Source organism: Hoplias malabaricus, chromosome 6 (genome assembly GCF_029633855.1).
Source record: "Hoplias malabaricus isolate fHopMal1 chromosome 6, fHopMal1.hap1, whole genome shotgun sequence".
Lineage (NCBI taxonomy): Eukaryota > Metazoa > Chordata > Actinopteri > Characiformes > Erythrinidae > Hoplias > Hoplias malabaricus.
In genome coordinates, this window is record NC_089805.1 from 32,191,061 (window position 1) to 32,205,784 (window position 14,724).

The following is a 14,724-nucleotide window of genomic DNA, read 5'->3' on the forward strand; positions in this document are numbered from 1 at the left end:
CTGGGATATCCTTGCAGGCATGGTTTGTAACGGTCAAGTCAGTACACTTTCTGCTTTACTGGGTCTGTCTGCTGAGCAAGTATATTTTAAAGAAGGAAGGGAGGAAGAACAGAAGGGATTAAAAGAGACCTTTTCCCTGCTTCCTCTCCTCTGCATCCTGTAACCTGTTGTTTGGTTGATGATATAAAACAAAGCAGATGTTGTTAGAAACATGCTGCCACAGGAATAGTTTGTCCGTATTTATAAATCTAGTTCCACCAGCATTACTGAGATATTACTCACTAATAAACACACTAATGCAAATTTTGACCTGATTATCTGCAGTCAGGACAGTGGGAGATTTTTATAGATTTTAGATTAATTGACCTTTAACTCCTATCAATAGTCTGCATCCAAATATATTTCTTTAACAGCCTGGCAGATTGTACAAGATATATATTAACCATATTGTACAAGATATATATATATAAACTTTATAAACTTTAGGTAGGTTAGATAACATGAAATTGTTTACGCTCAAGTAGATTTTGGCCAAACTAGCAGATTAAGGAATTCAGCTAATCGCTATTGTCTCTGTGGTGGGCACAGCAGCTTAGGTGTTCTGCCTATTCCCAGCTCAGACTATAATAAATTTGATACTTTTGCTTCATACAAAATGGGGGGTAACCTGCACCTAAGATCTGTTTAATTATTATTATTATTATTATTACTTTTTTTGTTGTCCTGTTTGTCATGTGACAAACATTTGTTTGTTTGTGACTTAATGTTATTGTTATATTTTTACTATTTGGATAATGTACAGATTACATTTGAACATTTATAATGGAATATACGTAAACCTCTCAACACTTGTTACATCAGTTTTCTGCTTGTTACAGCTCTCTGGAACTGTGTTTATAGTTTATGTAGTTTTGAGAGTGAAGACACTAATTGTGTACTGCTGTAAATCATTGTGCTGCTACAAAGGCACATAGCAGGCAGAGGATATAGAGCAGACCAAGCATAGAGTAAGAGGGTTTTTTTTTTATTATAAAACACACATGCACAGTTGTATAGCACATACCTTAATGAAGTAGACTAATGTGCATATGAAAGCATGACATAAAACACCCTCTTGCTTACTGCTTCTTTCTCACACACACACAGGTTGAAGCCCAGTAGTACTGCAGTGTACTATAATGTCTCTGCCTTACGAAGGAATGAATATGGATGTTCCCACAAACAGTAATCTGACTGCTACTCCTCCCCCTAATCCCTCTACTTCTCCACCAGGTGGCAGAGACAAGCGCGGTGGTCCAGTCTTAACATTCCCCTCACGTACTAACCACGACAGAATACGGCAGGAGGACCTGCGCAGACTCATCGCCTATCTCGCTGGCATCCCCAGGTAAACCCCTTCTCTCTCTCTCTCTCTCTCTCTCTCTCTCACATTCTCTCTCTCTTTTATATATATATATATATATATATAATCTCACACTCTCTCTCTCTCTCTCACACACACAGCTGCCTCAGCTTGTCTTTCCTGTTATTCTGTTTTCCCACTACACTGCCACTACAGAAATCACTTCCCTTGTTTGCTTTTTTTATTCAACAGATCATGCAGTAATGCATAACCAGGTTTATTTAGCTCTCAGTATGTATACCACTGTGATTGCATTGCAGAATGTTTGTTATTATTGGCTAAACAATATGGTACATCAGTCAGATTTGATCACAATCAAATATTAAATGTTCTGTTCATGGTCATTTTGAAAACACAGAATTGCAGAATGCCACACTAATTTATTACTTAAATTATTTTGTTTAAATTGTGAATATGAAAGCAGAGATGGCAGATGGGAATGATACAGGACTGTAGCAACTCATGAAATCAAACACACTGTAATGACAATGTAAGGACTTTAAATTTTAAAGCATTTCCAATTTGATTTTAAAAACGTCTTACAACAACACCATTATAATGAGTGGATACCCTACATTGTAGAGTGTTCACGCAGCAGGGTATATTTTTCACTGGCACGTTTCTGGCAGATGTTTACTTTTATTATACAAGAGAGTTAGAATGATGTTTCTCACTTTTAAAAGAACAGTCTTAGCCTGCTTCCAGCCTTTACGTTTAATAACTCTTGATATTGTTTTATTTAACTGTTGTTGGTGCTGACAGTATTTTGGGGTCATTGGTTGACACTGAGTTTATGTCTGATATGTTGTCTCTTTTTGGATTGATTTCTTTAGTGGAAACTCATAGTATGATCGCTGTTTGTTGTTCTTGCTCATGGGTCTGTTTACTCTGTTGCCTATTATGGGGAAAGTGCGACACCTAAAAGAGGTGGGAGGGTGAAATAACCAAGTTGAAAAAAAATGGGAGTGGAGCGTGGGCCAGATTCTGAAAAACCTGCAGTAGTTCAGCTTTTGCCAACAGACCTTCCTCCACCTCCACATCATCGCTCTTCTCTTCTCAGCTCCATCCACTGCACCCACACTGTAACACCAGAGAGAGAGAGAGAGAGAGAGAGAGAGAGAGAGAGAGAGAGAGAGAGAGAGAGAGAGAGAGAGAGAGAGAGAGAGAGAGTGAGAGTGTGTCTCAGAGCAAACCCTGTGGAGAGAGAGGGAGTGACAGAGTGCAAATGCAGAGAGAAATGGGGAGGGAGGGTGAGCGAGGGAGCCCGTGAGTGGGTGGGAGAGAGGGAGCGCGCGCAAGAGGAAAACAGTGTTGCAGTGGCACAGGCTGTATGTGCATCTGCTGATGGCGTGTATATGGATCCTGGCTTGTTATCATGTAACGACTGACCTGTCCGTGCACATTGTGGATTGACAGGTAGATGCTGTGTTAACTGATCCAGACTCGCAGTCAGAGATAGAGTGATGAGAAACAGACAGACGTGTAGTTAGTTAAGCTGACAGACAGAAACACAGAAGGTACTGAAGGCCTTCACCAGCTGTTCATTTGCCTGATGCTCATTATCTGCATTTAGAAGCTGTCTGCTATGGGTAAGCAGTATGTTCTCTCTCTTTGGGTGCTTATATATATATATATATAGTTGCAATGGTTGTCAATTGAGGAAATTACTTTTTTGTGTGTTCCAGTCGTCTGTGATATCTATAATGATCTGATTTATTATTGTTATGGATACAAAAAAAACAAACAATTGGCAGCATATCCTTGCACAGCAAACCAAGTACGGTGATGTATTCTAATTGTCCATCTACACAGATGAGTGGATTGTGGATAGATTATGTAATGCAATGAGGATTAAAGCTCATATTTTGTTCTCTCCTCCCTCCCTCCCTCCCATTCTGTCTCCATCGCTCCACCCCCCCCCCCCCTCCTTTCCTCCCTCTATACAGCGAGGACGTGTGTAAACATGGCTTCACAGTCATTGTGGACATGCGTGGCTCGAAGTGGGACTCTATCAAGCCTTTGCTGAAAATCCTGCAGGAGTCCTTCCCCTGCTGCATCCACGTCGCCCTTATCATTAAACCAGACAACTTCTGGCAGAAGCAGAGGACCAACTTCGGCAGCTCCAAGTTCGAGTTTGAGGTATGAGCTTTTTGTGTGCAGTTGCTCGGAAGATGAATTGGGCAAAGTGCTCATGGGACTTGTTACATAGCATTCGCTTGGATGGAAAGTGCTCTGGAGCTACACTGGGCTTACTGTCTGTCAAACATGCAGTCTAAGCAGAGCTGAACATTACTAAATGCAGGGTGTTATGGCTAATGACTGATTTTGGTCGCAAACATTGTTGACATGGGACAGATATTTAGCCTCATTTCTAAGTGGTGATTGCAGATGTATATATGCATGTTTCTAAATTGTTATTGATGTTTATGAAAAATATTTGAGATCTGGATCGGCCAGTAATTGCCATATTGGTTCATCAGTGCAGCAGTTTTAATGCTTTTCCTGTGCCATAGAATGCACCATTTGCCTTTATGTGTTTTTGTGTGGGTTGCTGTGCATAGTATATTATTATAGTGGGCAGGGTGGGCTCTGGTTACTGCAGAGTAGGGATGTATGTGTGGGAGAATAACAGTGTGAGCATGTGCGCATGTGTGGCTGCACTTTGCATTTGGATAGAGAGGGTGTAGGCTGCATGTTTTTACATCAGAACACAGATTTTGTGGTTCTGTTTATGTGTAGTATGTTGTGTAGTGTGATTTGTTGTCAGGCACAATTCTCTTCTGGATTGTGTTGTTTTCATTTGGCTTGTTTCAAGGTGTAGGTGTTTGTTTTTAGTCATGTCTGAGAGTGTCTTTTTGGAAGCATTTTAAAAACAGTTTGCTGACAGCAAATAATGGCCTATTACTGAACGTCTTTTTGGGATTTTACTCATGGTGGATATGTTTTTTGTTTGGATTGGATTGGGCATAGTGAATAAAAATCTTCCTATTTTCAGAGCTGTACACAAGGCATGTAACGTTTAACATTTGTGACATAGTGTTAACTTAAAATTGGTTTAGGAACCAATATATATAGCAAGACTCTATATAGTAATGTAACTGGTAATATGCACCCTTTTTCAGGAGGTCAGTTATACTTTTATAGAGATGACTTTGTGTGCTTGAATTTCTATGATTTATTTACGATTTATTTATCTATGATTTATAATTCAGAGGGTATTATCTTGGATTTAATTAGTAAGTGATTAAAAGATTATAGTGACATAATAGCTAAATTATGTGGCACATGAAACAAACAAATAATGTTGATTCTTATTAAAATTATTGCAATGGTCAGTTTCATTTGTATATCAAAGGCTTGTAATGAATCTGATACAAAGTTTTTTATGTAGGCATTTAAGTAAAGAAAACTTTTTCTCATTAACGTCTTTGTTGATAAGCATTTTATTTTCAGAAACCAAATATCTGTTTGATTTATGGTATGCAATATCTGCAGTGATATTAAGGTTTTACTATGCATCCTTTGTCATTCTTTGCCTATATGTCTCCTGTTGTTCTCACTACCAAATATAGGTATCTTGAAAGATTGGGACAGGTCCCTTGCAGGGTTCAGTTACATATTCCCAAAAAAAATACATAAATAAGAAAGAAAGAAAAAGAAAGAAATATACTGTAACATACAAGTTACGGTGAACTGTCAGGCATGACCAGATGCCAAAAACAAGATACATTTTTATGGTTTAGAATATATGTCCATGATCACACACTGAACAGTACTGCAGCAATTTAATGTGGTTTGCTGGCAAGGCGCTCCTTTTATGCTCTTGTAATATATATATATGCAGTAATGGAGGACTGTTAGACGCTCATTCAACTATCAAGTATTAAGTAATTTTAGTAAGGCTACATCACCAGAGAGAAGGCAAATGATGACTAGATTATTTGTGATTAGGGAGAGGAAGCACGGTGCACAACAGCAGTGTCACAGACAAAACAAGGCCAGTGGCTTCGCTGTGAGAATCTAGAAAAGCAAAAGATCACTTGGCAAGAATTGTGGGCAATTGAAACAAGTTGTATTAAGTTTTTGCTTGAAGCAACTTATGATGTCCTACCACCTCCACAAAATCTTGGACAGTGGGTAGGTGAAGACCCTAGTTGTAGATTATGCACAGGGGTTGGCATACTGAAGCATATTCTATCAGATTGTAAGGTTAGTTTGTCGCAGGGTCAGTATACATGGAGACATGATCAGGTGCTAAGGGTTTTAGCATGTTTGTTGGACAGCAAACGCTTAGAGGTAAATGCATTTGTGTTTGTAGTAATTGTTGTAGTGAGTGGTTGTAGTAATAAAGTGATTAGGTTTGTGCGTGAGAGAAAACGTATTTGAGAGGGTGCACAGGCTATAAATATTGGTAGATGGGGTGAAGCATGAGATTGGAAATTGCTGGTGTATTTAGGAAAAGACCTGCAGGTCCCAGAGTGCATTGCTGTAGTCTGAAAGTAAACAGATTACTTCATAGAGTTTATTTATGAAATGTTTATTTCATAGAGATAACAGTTCCATTAGAGGTGTCAGTAGACAAAACATTTGAAAGCAAGAAGCTGAAGTACGTGGACATGGAGGCTGAGGTGAGGGAATGCAGGTGGCAGACACACGTAAGACCTGTGGAGATTTGTGTTAGGGGATTTGTAGCCACGTCTGCCACATCCCTGCTTAGGCAGTTCGGCATCAGGGGCCGGAAACTAAGGGAAGCTGTGAAGAACTTATCAGAAACAGCTAAAAGGTCTAGTCAGTGGTTGTGAATAAGGAGAACAGACTAGTTGGGGAAATGCACTGTAGAGCTGCTGTTGTGGTGATTGATGATGTAGCATGTAAAGACCACATGGAACTGAGGGCACTGAGCATGCATTAACGGTGCTGGTGGGGCTGGGTACAGCCCTAGTCATCAGGGAGGCCAGTGTGAATGTGTTTAAGAGTAAAGTAGGACTGTAAAGCTAGCTTGGAGGGGGGTGGGTCTGGGATACCAGACTTTACTGTTGAGCCTTCTGAAGGTGATGTGGGCTTAATTCAGCAAAACACTGATAAGGGGAGGTGCCTGATGACCCCTGTGAAGAGCTAGTGATGCAGTGGGTGGTTTGGGTACTCATGTGATGGACTCAATGAGTAACCGTAGATGTTATGGGTAGCTGGTTGCTGATAAACGGCCACAGCTAACATAAGATGCAGCTTGTAGGATCGGAACAATAGAAATTGTGTGGTTGCCGGTAGGAAGAGGATGGGGCGGGCCCTATGTGAAGCACTAATGGAGTTTTTTATGGAAATGTTAATGGGTTATATTATCAGAAACTATTTGTAGTCTACACCTTCTATTCTGAAGTTCTTAAAATATGCTTGAAAATGTAGCAAATGCAGGATTTGATTGAAAGCCTAGCAGTGGGACTATTTTACCTTGATTTAACAAAAAAGCCAAACAGCTTGGCTCTCGCCTTTTTACACAGCCGCCATGGAGCCCACTCATTTGCTTTTGTCAGTCCATCTGCTCTCTCTCTCTCTCCCTGTCTCTCAATTTCACCATCTCTTCATCTTTCCATCTCGTTTTCTGTAGATATGTAGAACAGCCTGTGCTTTCTCTAACTCTGAATTGACTTTGAGGAGGCAAAGAAGTGCCTGTATGTGCCAGAATGAGATGGATTGCTGGAGGGAGAGGAAGGGGACACAGTTTTGAAATGTGATTAGTGGAACCAGTAATACAAGAGAGCAAAGAATATTTCATGTATATAGCAATAGCATAATAATGTCATGGTTGTCAGGTTAATCCATTCTATTCACTGTTTTCTACTGCTTCATTACCTATGGAAGATTTATAAAGTATTTGACTCTGCTCATGGTCTGCAGTTCTGCTGATGCTCTGTCCTCCTCTGTTGCCCTGGGGTTTCATGACCAGTCCTAGACTGTGTTTCTAGCTAGTCTGGACCTCAGGCTAGCCCCAAGAGGCTGAGGTAAATTAGATTTTTGCCCCTTGTTAAAAATAACTGTCCCACCTTACTGGTCATTACCTGAGCCTGGATTGACTGTGTTGAATCAGAAGGGACTTGGGAACATAGAGTGGTGTTGCTGTTGTGCTGCTTGTTGATTGATTTGAATGTTTTTTCCTACTCTTTCTTTTGCTTCTGAAGTTATTTAGATTTATTATAGTTATTTAGACTTAATGTTCTAATTTCCAGGTACTTTCTTTCTCTCAACTGAAAACTTTTTATTTGTTGATTCATTAATCCTTTCCATCCCCCCCCCCCCTTCATTCCATTCATCAACTCAACATTTGTATTTCCCTTTCAGACCACCATGGTGTCCCTGGAAGGCTTATCCAAGGTGGTTGACCCGTCCCAGCTGACGCCTGACTTTGAGGGCAGCCTGGACTATAATCATGAGGAATGGATCGAGATCCGCGTGGCCTTTGAGGACTTCACGGGCAATGCCCGGCACTTGCTTGCCCGGCTGGAGGAGATGCAGGACACTGTCACAAGGAAGGATTTCCCTCAGGACCTGGAGGGAGCACGGCGTATGATCGAGGAACATGCAGCGCTGAAGAAGAAAGTAATGAAGGCCCCAGTGGAGGAGGTGGACTCTGAGGGTCAGCGGCTTCTACAGCGAATCCAGAGCAGCGAGAGTTACGCCAACCGCACTGTCCCTGTGGGCCCAGGGCAGCGGGAGAGTCAGGGCCAACCCAATGCTGACACACAGGGCCTGTTGCCCCGCATCTCAGCCCTGCTGGAGCAGATCCACAGCACACGACAGAATCTGCACCAAGCCTGGCATGTTCGCAAGCTGCAGCTTGACCAGTGCTTCCAGCTCCGGCTCTTCGAACAGGATGCAGAGAAGGTAAGGGAGGGGTATGGAGTCAAAAATGGGTACAAAATTTTGAGCTTGTAAAACAGTACTCACAGATGTAACGGAATGTGTAACTGCGTTTGAGCAACTACATACACGTAAAATTTAAATCCACAAATTTATTGGAATGCTCAAATTTAAAACAAAAACACCAACAACAATAATAATAATTTAAATTCACAAATGTGGAAAAAATATTTGTAATGTATAGAAAAGAATTGCATTTGTAAATAAAATGTTGTTAATGTATGAATGAGTACTTCTCAAATGTCTTAAAATGTGCCAGAGCAAACATTTTTGAGGTTCCAAATGTGACAGTGGGAGTCTTTCAATGAAAAGGAAAAAATCCACACATTCACCTTCTCTGCTGCTTGTGTCAATCTCGTTTTGACAGCCAATTGATGGACCAATAGGAAAGCTTTAGCTAGACCAATCAGATTGTGAGGTTTGTTTAATCAATCAGAACACTGATTTTTTGCTGCCAATCATGGTGCTTTTCCACTAAAAGAACTCTGGTTCTTGAACCGGATTATATTCCTGATTCTTGGAACCTTCTTGGTTCTTTCCAGTGAACCGAACTGCATTCCTACATGTTCTGCAGGGGAACCAGGAATACGTCATCAGCGAGGGGGGCGTCGCTGTGGCTGACTACAGTGCCAACGCGAATATAAACTGTTAGAGTCATGACGGGGTAATTATTTATTCTTTGTTTACCGTGGAGTCAGACCAGAGTGAGATATAATACTGTGTAAATGTTGCCAAGTTCAGAGCCGTCCTGCTGAGCTTGTGAACAGTGGAGAAACGTAACCAAGAGCTGCGGCTCTGACCAATGTGCATGGCTATCATAGCGCTTTTCCACTAATGAGGATCCGGAACAGTTCTAGTTCGTGAACTAAATTTGGAACCGTTCTGCTCGTTTCCACTGACATAAACTGGTTCACAAACCAGAAAATTTTCTTTTAAAGAAACATTAACTATCATTGTTATTTACCTGACTCTCCATTGTATCTCTGGCTGGAAGTGCCATGATGGAGAATTGGAGGCGTTTACCAACAGTGTGCCAAAGTTGAGTGACAACAACAAATCAGTGTTCCTATTTGTTAAACAAACCTCACGATCTGATTGGTCCAGCTAAAGCTTTCCTATTGGTCCATCAATTGGCCGTCAAAACGGGGTCAAAAATCCACAGCTGCAAAAAGATATTGACACAAGCAGCAGAGAAGAGTTGAATGTGTAGACTTTTTCCACCACATTGAAAAACTCCCACTGTCACATTTGGAATCTCAAAAATGTTTGCTCTGGCACATTTTAATCCATTTGAGAAGTACTGATTCATACATTAACAACATTTGATTTACAAATGCACATTTTTTTTCTAAATTCTTAAAAATGATTTCTATACATTACAAATATTTTTTCCACATTTGTGAATTTTAATTATTATTGTTGTTGTTTTAAATTGTAGAAATTCCAATACACTTGTGGATTTCATTTTCACGTGTATGTAGTTGCTCAAATGCAGTTACAAATTCGGGGGGGGGGGTATTTTATAATAATTTGGAATTAGTGCTCAGAGGCGCAGTATAGTGTAGCAGTGATGATTGTGTATACAGCCTGGTCAAACCATGTTGTTTGATTTGTAAGTTAGAATATATACACTTTGTATGCAGAGAACACACATCTGATGATTTAATATTTTATTTCCAGTAAGTGGGCTTTTTATTTTATTAAATTCTCAGAAATAACACATTTTATTCACATATTTCCTACACACCAACAACACAATAAAAGGTGGCCCTGTATTAGTATTGAGATTAGTAATAGTAGTAATACTTAACAAATGCGTAAATGTTAAACCACAAATTAAACACAAGTCACAAATATGTTTCACTGTTCACAAATGAACACATCTCAATCTGTGTCTCACAGTCTGCAATTGGTGCAAATACAGTCACATTCATAAATACATGTTTTTGTTTTTCATAGATATAATTTTATGTGAAAATAACTACATTTGTTTAAAGTCACATTGCATATATTTGTAAAGTCGAAGTCTCAAATTTAAAATGTATTTGTAAATTGTTGATGTATTCATAGCGAATAGTGAAACGTATTTGTGACTGTTTAATTTGTGGATTTAGTATTTTGAGACTAATCTCTCCCCATAGCCTTGTGGGATTGTTGTATTTTATATTGTATATTAAGATATATATTATTTTGTCTTTCCTTTTATAAATGTGTAAAGGATTTTTTTTAATGTGACACTATAAAAAAGTGCTGTCAGTAATGCAGCCTTATTTTGAACCAGTTCTGTTTTTGTGTATTTGTAATGCTCTTGTAGTTGATCATACAATCTCATATTCATCAAGATGAGGATGCTGAAAGCTGCTGAAAATTCCAATAGAGTATTCTACATTTCATAATGCATGCGAAAACAGGTTTTATATTCAAAAGTGTTATTTGTATCTAAATAATTTAAAATGCACACAGTCTTTTTCTTTGTTCATCTTTTAAAATGGTGTTTACTTTTTGCCTCAGCACAAATGAAGCCGTCTAAATGCTGCATGTAGTGGGTGGAGGATATTTCATGTTGCTAGGACACCAGGAGCTATTCTCTCTCCTCCTGAGAATCGGGTCATTCTTAAGCAATCTATTTTTATTCATATCATCCTTATGGACCCACCATTATGAATGTGTTGAAACACACACATTTGCCTTTTCTTTTTAGACTTGGATGTCTTTTGAGCTTGTGCTTGCTTTTTTTACATGCACACACTCGCTGTACTGCTCAGTCATCCATAACATAACACGTGTGCACACACACCATCACATGCTGGAACACACATCCACACACGTGCCCACTAAAGCCCCTCCAGCCAATGTGTGTAAAGTTGAATGTGTTTGTATGTTGTGTCTTTGCAGATGTTTGACTGGATCATGCACAACAAAGGCCTGTTCCTGGCAAGCTATACTGAGATTGGTAACAATCACTCACATGCCATGGAGCTCCAGACCCAGCACAACCACTTTGCCATGAACTGCATGGTAAGATTATAAAGACAAGACACCATTGAAATGTGGTGGTTTGAAAAATTATAAATCTGACTTGTTATAGCTTGTTAACGTTACTTCAATACATCTAAATATTTTATGTATCTTATGTTTACCCATGAAGCATATTTGGTTGTGCAGTTATTTTTTTATACAGAAACTTGCATTAATGAATGAATGAATAGGCACTGTCTCTTTTATGTCTAGACAAGTGATTTGAACTGCTTTCTCCCTAGTGTAGTGTCTTTCCTTTCTTTGTGTTGTGGTTCTTATTTTTTTCAAGCCCTTGCCTCTGGGCCGTTCAGAGCACTAATTTAGTCTCGCCATGTTTAAACACACTTCTACTAGTTTCCTTTTTTTTTAAATTTAGTCTAAAGTCAAAGTTTTAATCCATTTATGGTGACTGGGTTCCTTATTTATGAAATTATTCTGTAAAATTATCATGTATTTGGTGATACATTGCAATATTTGAATCAGCCAATAACTTGCAAATTTTTGTCTCCAATGTGCAAATGGCAGTAGACCAATTTATTATTGTTTACTCTATATTGAATATTCATGATGTAAATAACAGAAATGCTCTGATACAGTGTCGTTGCCAATTTTTAATATATGTATATGTTTATTTGCTGATGCACATATAAAGACAAGCATCACAAACACATGCTATTCTGGATTTCAATAAATACATCATTAGATAATTGTTTGAATTATCAAAAATGGATGATCATTGATAATTTTTGGAAATTGCTATATTTGTGATATCACTGAGATGCTTTAACTAATGCTTACTGTACAGTACCTATAAAGATGTTGGAATTCCGTTTCAGTTATGATGGTGGTTCTGGCTAGAATGTGCTCAGTGTTACGAATAGGTGCATGGAAGTGGCAGTAGAAAATTTTATTTGGAGCACTTGCTGTAACTCTCTTGAGGTATATTCTCCCATGGGCTTCCAGAAGGTTCATTAGTGGATAAAAGGCTTGGAAGCTGGCTTTGGGCCAGTAGTTACAGTCTAAATCCTGCAGTATCTTCTGAAGGACACAATGATTTGATGATTTGGATGTTTAAAAATGTCTTCTATGTCTATGTCTTCTTCAGTAGCTTGGTTTTGGAGAGAATGGGATGGTGTAATTGTGGAGCAATTTTTTTTTTTAAATAGTCTGTGTTCAGTGCTAGTGACTCATAACATGTCCAATAATGGAGCAGAGCAATGACCCACCTAAATGCTTCCTGTGTGAGTGGCGTCCCACAGGCTGCTCCAGATGCTTTCAGGAGCCTTTTTAGCTCATAGATCAGTTCCTGTTTCAGAAATATGCAGAGGAAATGGAGGGGAACGGGGAATCGACTGATTTTCAGACTTTCTAGTTGCGTGAGAGATGCAGCTGCATAGATGTAAATGTCGGTAACATGGCCAAGATACAAAATAATGGATGTGGTCATAATATACAGCCACAATATCTGATTAAGGCATATTGTAGATGGAATGGTAATTAGCAGGATCAAAAAGATGACCTGGTTCCCAGAAGATTGTTTGATATTTGCATGGCAGGAATTTCTACACAATATATAGGGTGTTAATGTAGATCCATTCCACGAATGTTCTATGAATAATGGCCTGGAAACCTTCAGGCTGTAATTACTCTTAGAACAGGTAGCATGCACACAAAATGGTTTAAAAACATATTATTGTCTTAAGACAGTAATGTTTTATTTTTTCACAAATTGTTTACTCTTTATAATAAATATGCTGTGGCATATTTCACTGTGGCACTATGGAAGCACTTTGTCTAAAATGTCTCTTTGTGCTACAGTAGTTGCTAACTTGATTCCTCCTGTGCTTGTACAGAATGTGTATGTGAACATTAACCGCATCATGTCTGTGGGGAACCGGCTGCTGGAGGCCGGCCATTATGCATCCCAGCAGATCAAGCAGATTTCAAGTCAGCTGGAGCAGGAGTGGAAGGCCTTTGCTGCTGCGCTGGACGAGAGGAGCACACTGCTTGAAATGTCTGCAACCTTCCACCAGAAATGTGACCAGGTCAGAAAACACAGAACAAAGCTACCGCTTATATATCTTTTGTTAAGGCTGATCAGTGAGTCACATGTTAGTTTGATGTAAGCAGTGTAAATGTAAGCCAGCTGAAGGAAACTGACTTTTAAAAGAGGAGTAAAATGGAGTCTGAGCTTATTTTATCACCAAATTATACTTGGCACATATGGGATCAATGTTCTCCAGAATCGCAAAGTAAATTATGGCTGGACCATATAAAAGCACTCATTCAAACTTAGGAATCTCATACAAGTGTGAAAAGGAAATGTATTTAGATTTATTTCAGACTCCTGCTGTTTATTTGTTTTATTCATTCATATCATCCTTCCTCAAATACACCACAGTGGAAAGTTCACAGATGTGAAAGAGTTCCTGAGTACATGAGACCGCAGGAGTACTAGTGCCCTTTTTTTTCCCTGATGGAATATTCCTCTCATCTATGGGGCCTTTTCATGCAGCAGAGGGATCAACCTCTTTTTCCAGGGATTTCTCCCCTGTGAGCTTTGCCCCATCTCGCATTCTCTATCACTGTACACAAAGCCTGGTTTCAGCCCCCCTCGTCCATGCAGTTCTGTTTGAGACTTGGAAGCATGGTCAGAATGATACCCCCATTGTTTACTTGGGGAGGACAGATGGTGAAGCATTTTTACATGAGATGGAGTTCATATAACGTGTCTGTTTTAAATAATGCCTTTAGTCTAACCATTTCCTCTGTATTAAAATAAATACTTAATAAATATTAATTTTCAGTTAAATACTTTCAGTACAGTCTGAACTGCTTACAATGCATACTATTATGTGGAGAGCCTAGCTTTTCCAGCGCCACAACCTTTATGGATGAACCAAATCAAATGAAATGTACAGCTTGAAATCTTGATGTGGATAATGTCAGATCTTCCCCTTAGTAGTAAATGAAAGATCTGAAATCATTGTGCATTACTCTAAACGTTGTGCATTACTCTCAGTGTATGTGTCAGAGGAGGACGTTATATTGGGTGGACTTTGGAATTGATTGATAAGTAATTTAATAATTATGCTTCCAAGACAGTAGTAATAATAATAATAATAATAATAATAATAATATATTAATTAGTTCAAAATATAGTGCTTTCACAAACCCAACCACAAAGACCCACGGCTGTAATCTCCATGTCAGGATTATGAGTTAATAGAGAACTAAAGAGAACCAATTAAGTGTTATATATCAGATATTAAGATATGCATATTATTATAATATTATAACAGACATGAGTCTGTGTATGTATGTTCTGGGAACCTGAGAAAATGTTGCTATCAGAGCTGTAAGATATTCCCCATACATGTTTTTGATTG

The 14,724-nt window shown here is 39.0% G+C and overlaps 1 protein-coding gene across 3 annotated transcripts in view; it reads left to right on the forward strand.

Moving 5' to 3' along the window:
- Positions 1–14,724, forward strand: part of trioa (trio Rho guanine nucleotide exchange factor a) — a 107,310-nt gene that overhangs the window by 57,909 nt on the left and 34,677 nt on the right. For all 3 annotated transcript variants that reach the window (XM_066673966.1, XM_066673969.1, XM_066673967.1), the window contains exons 4-8: positions 1,273–1,387; positions 3,349–3,541; positions 7,739–8,281; positions 11,213–11,335; positions 13,189–13,380. In XM_066673966.1, the coding sequence (XP_066530063.1) occupies positions 1,273–1,387; positions 3,349–3,541; positions 7,739–8,281; positions 11,213–11,335; positions 13,189–13,380 (1,166 nt within the window). The remainder of the gene's footprint in view (positions 1–1,272; positions 1,388–3,348; positions 3,542–7,738; positions 8,282–11,212; positions 11,336–13,188; positions 13,381–14,724) is intronic.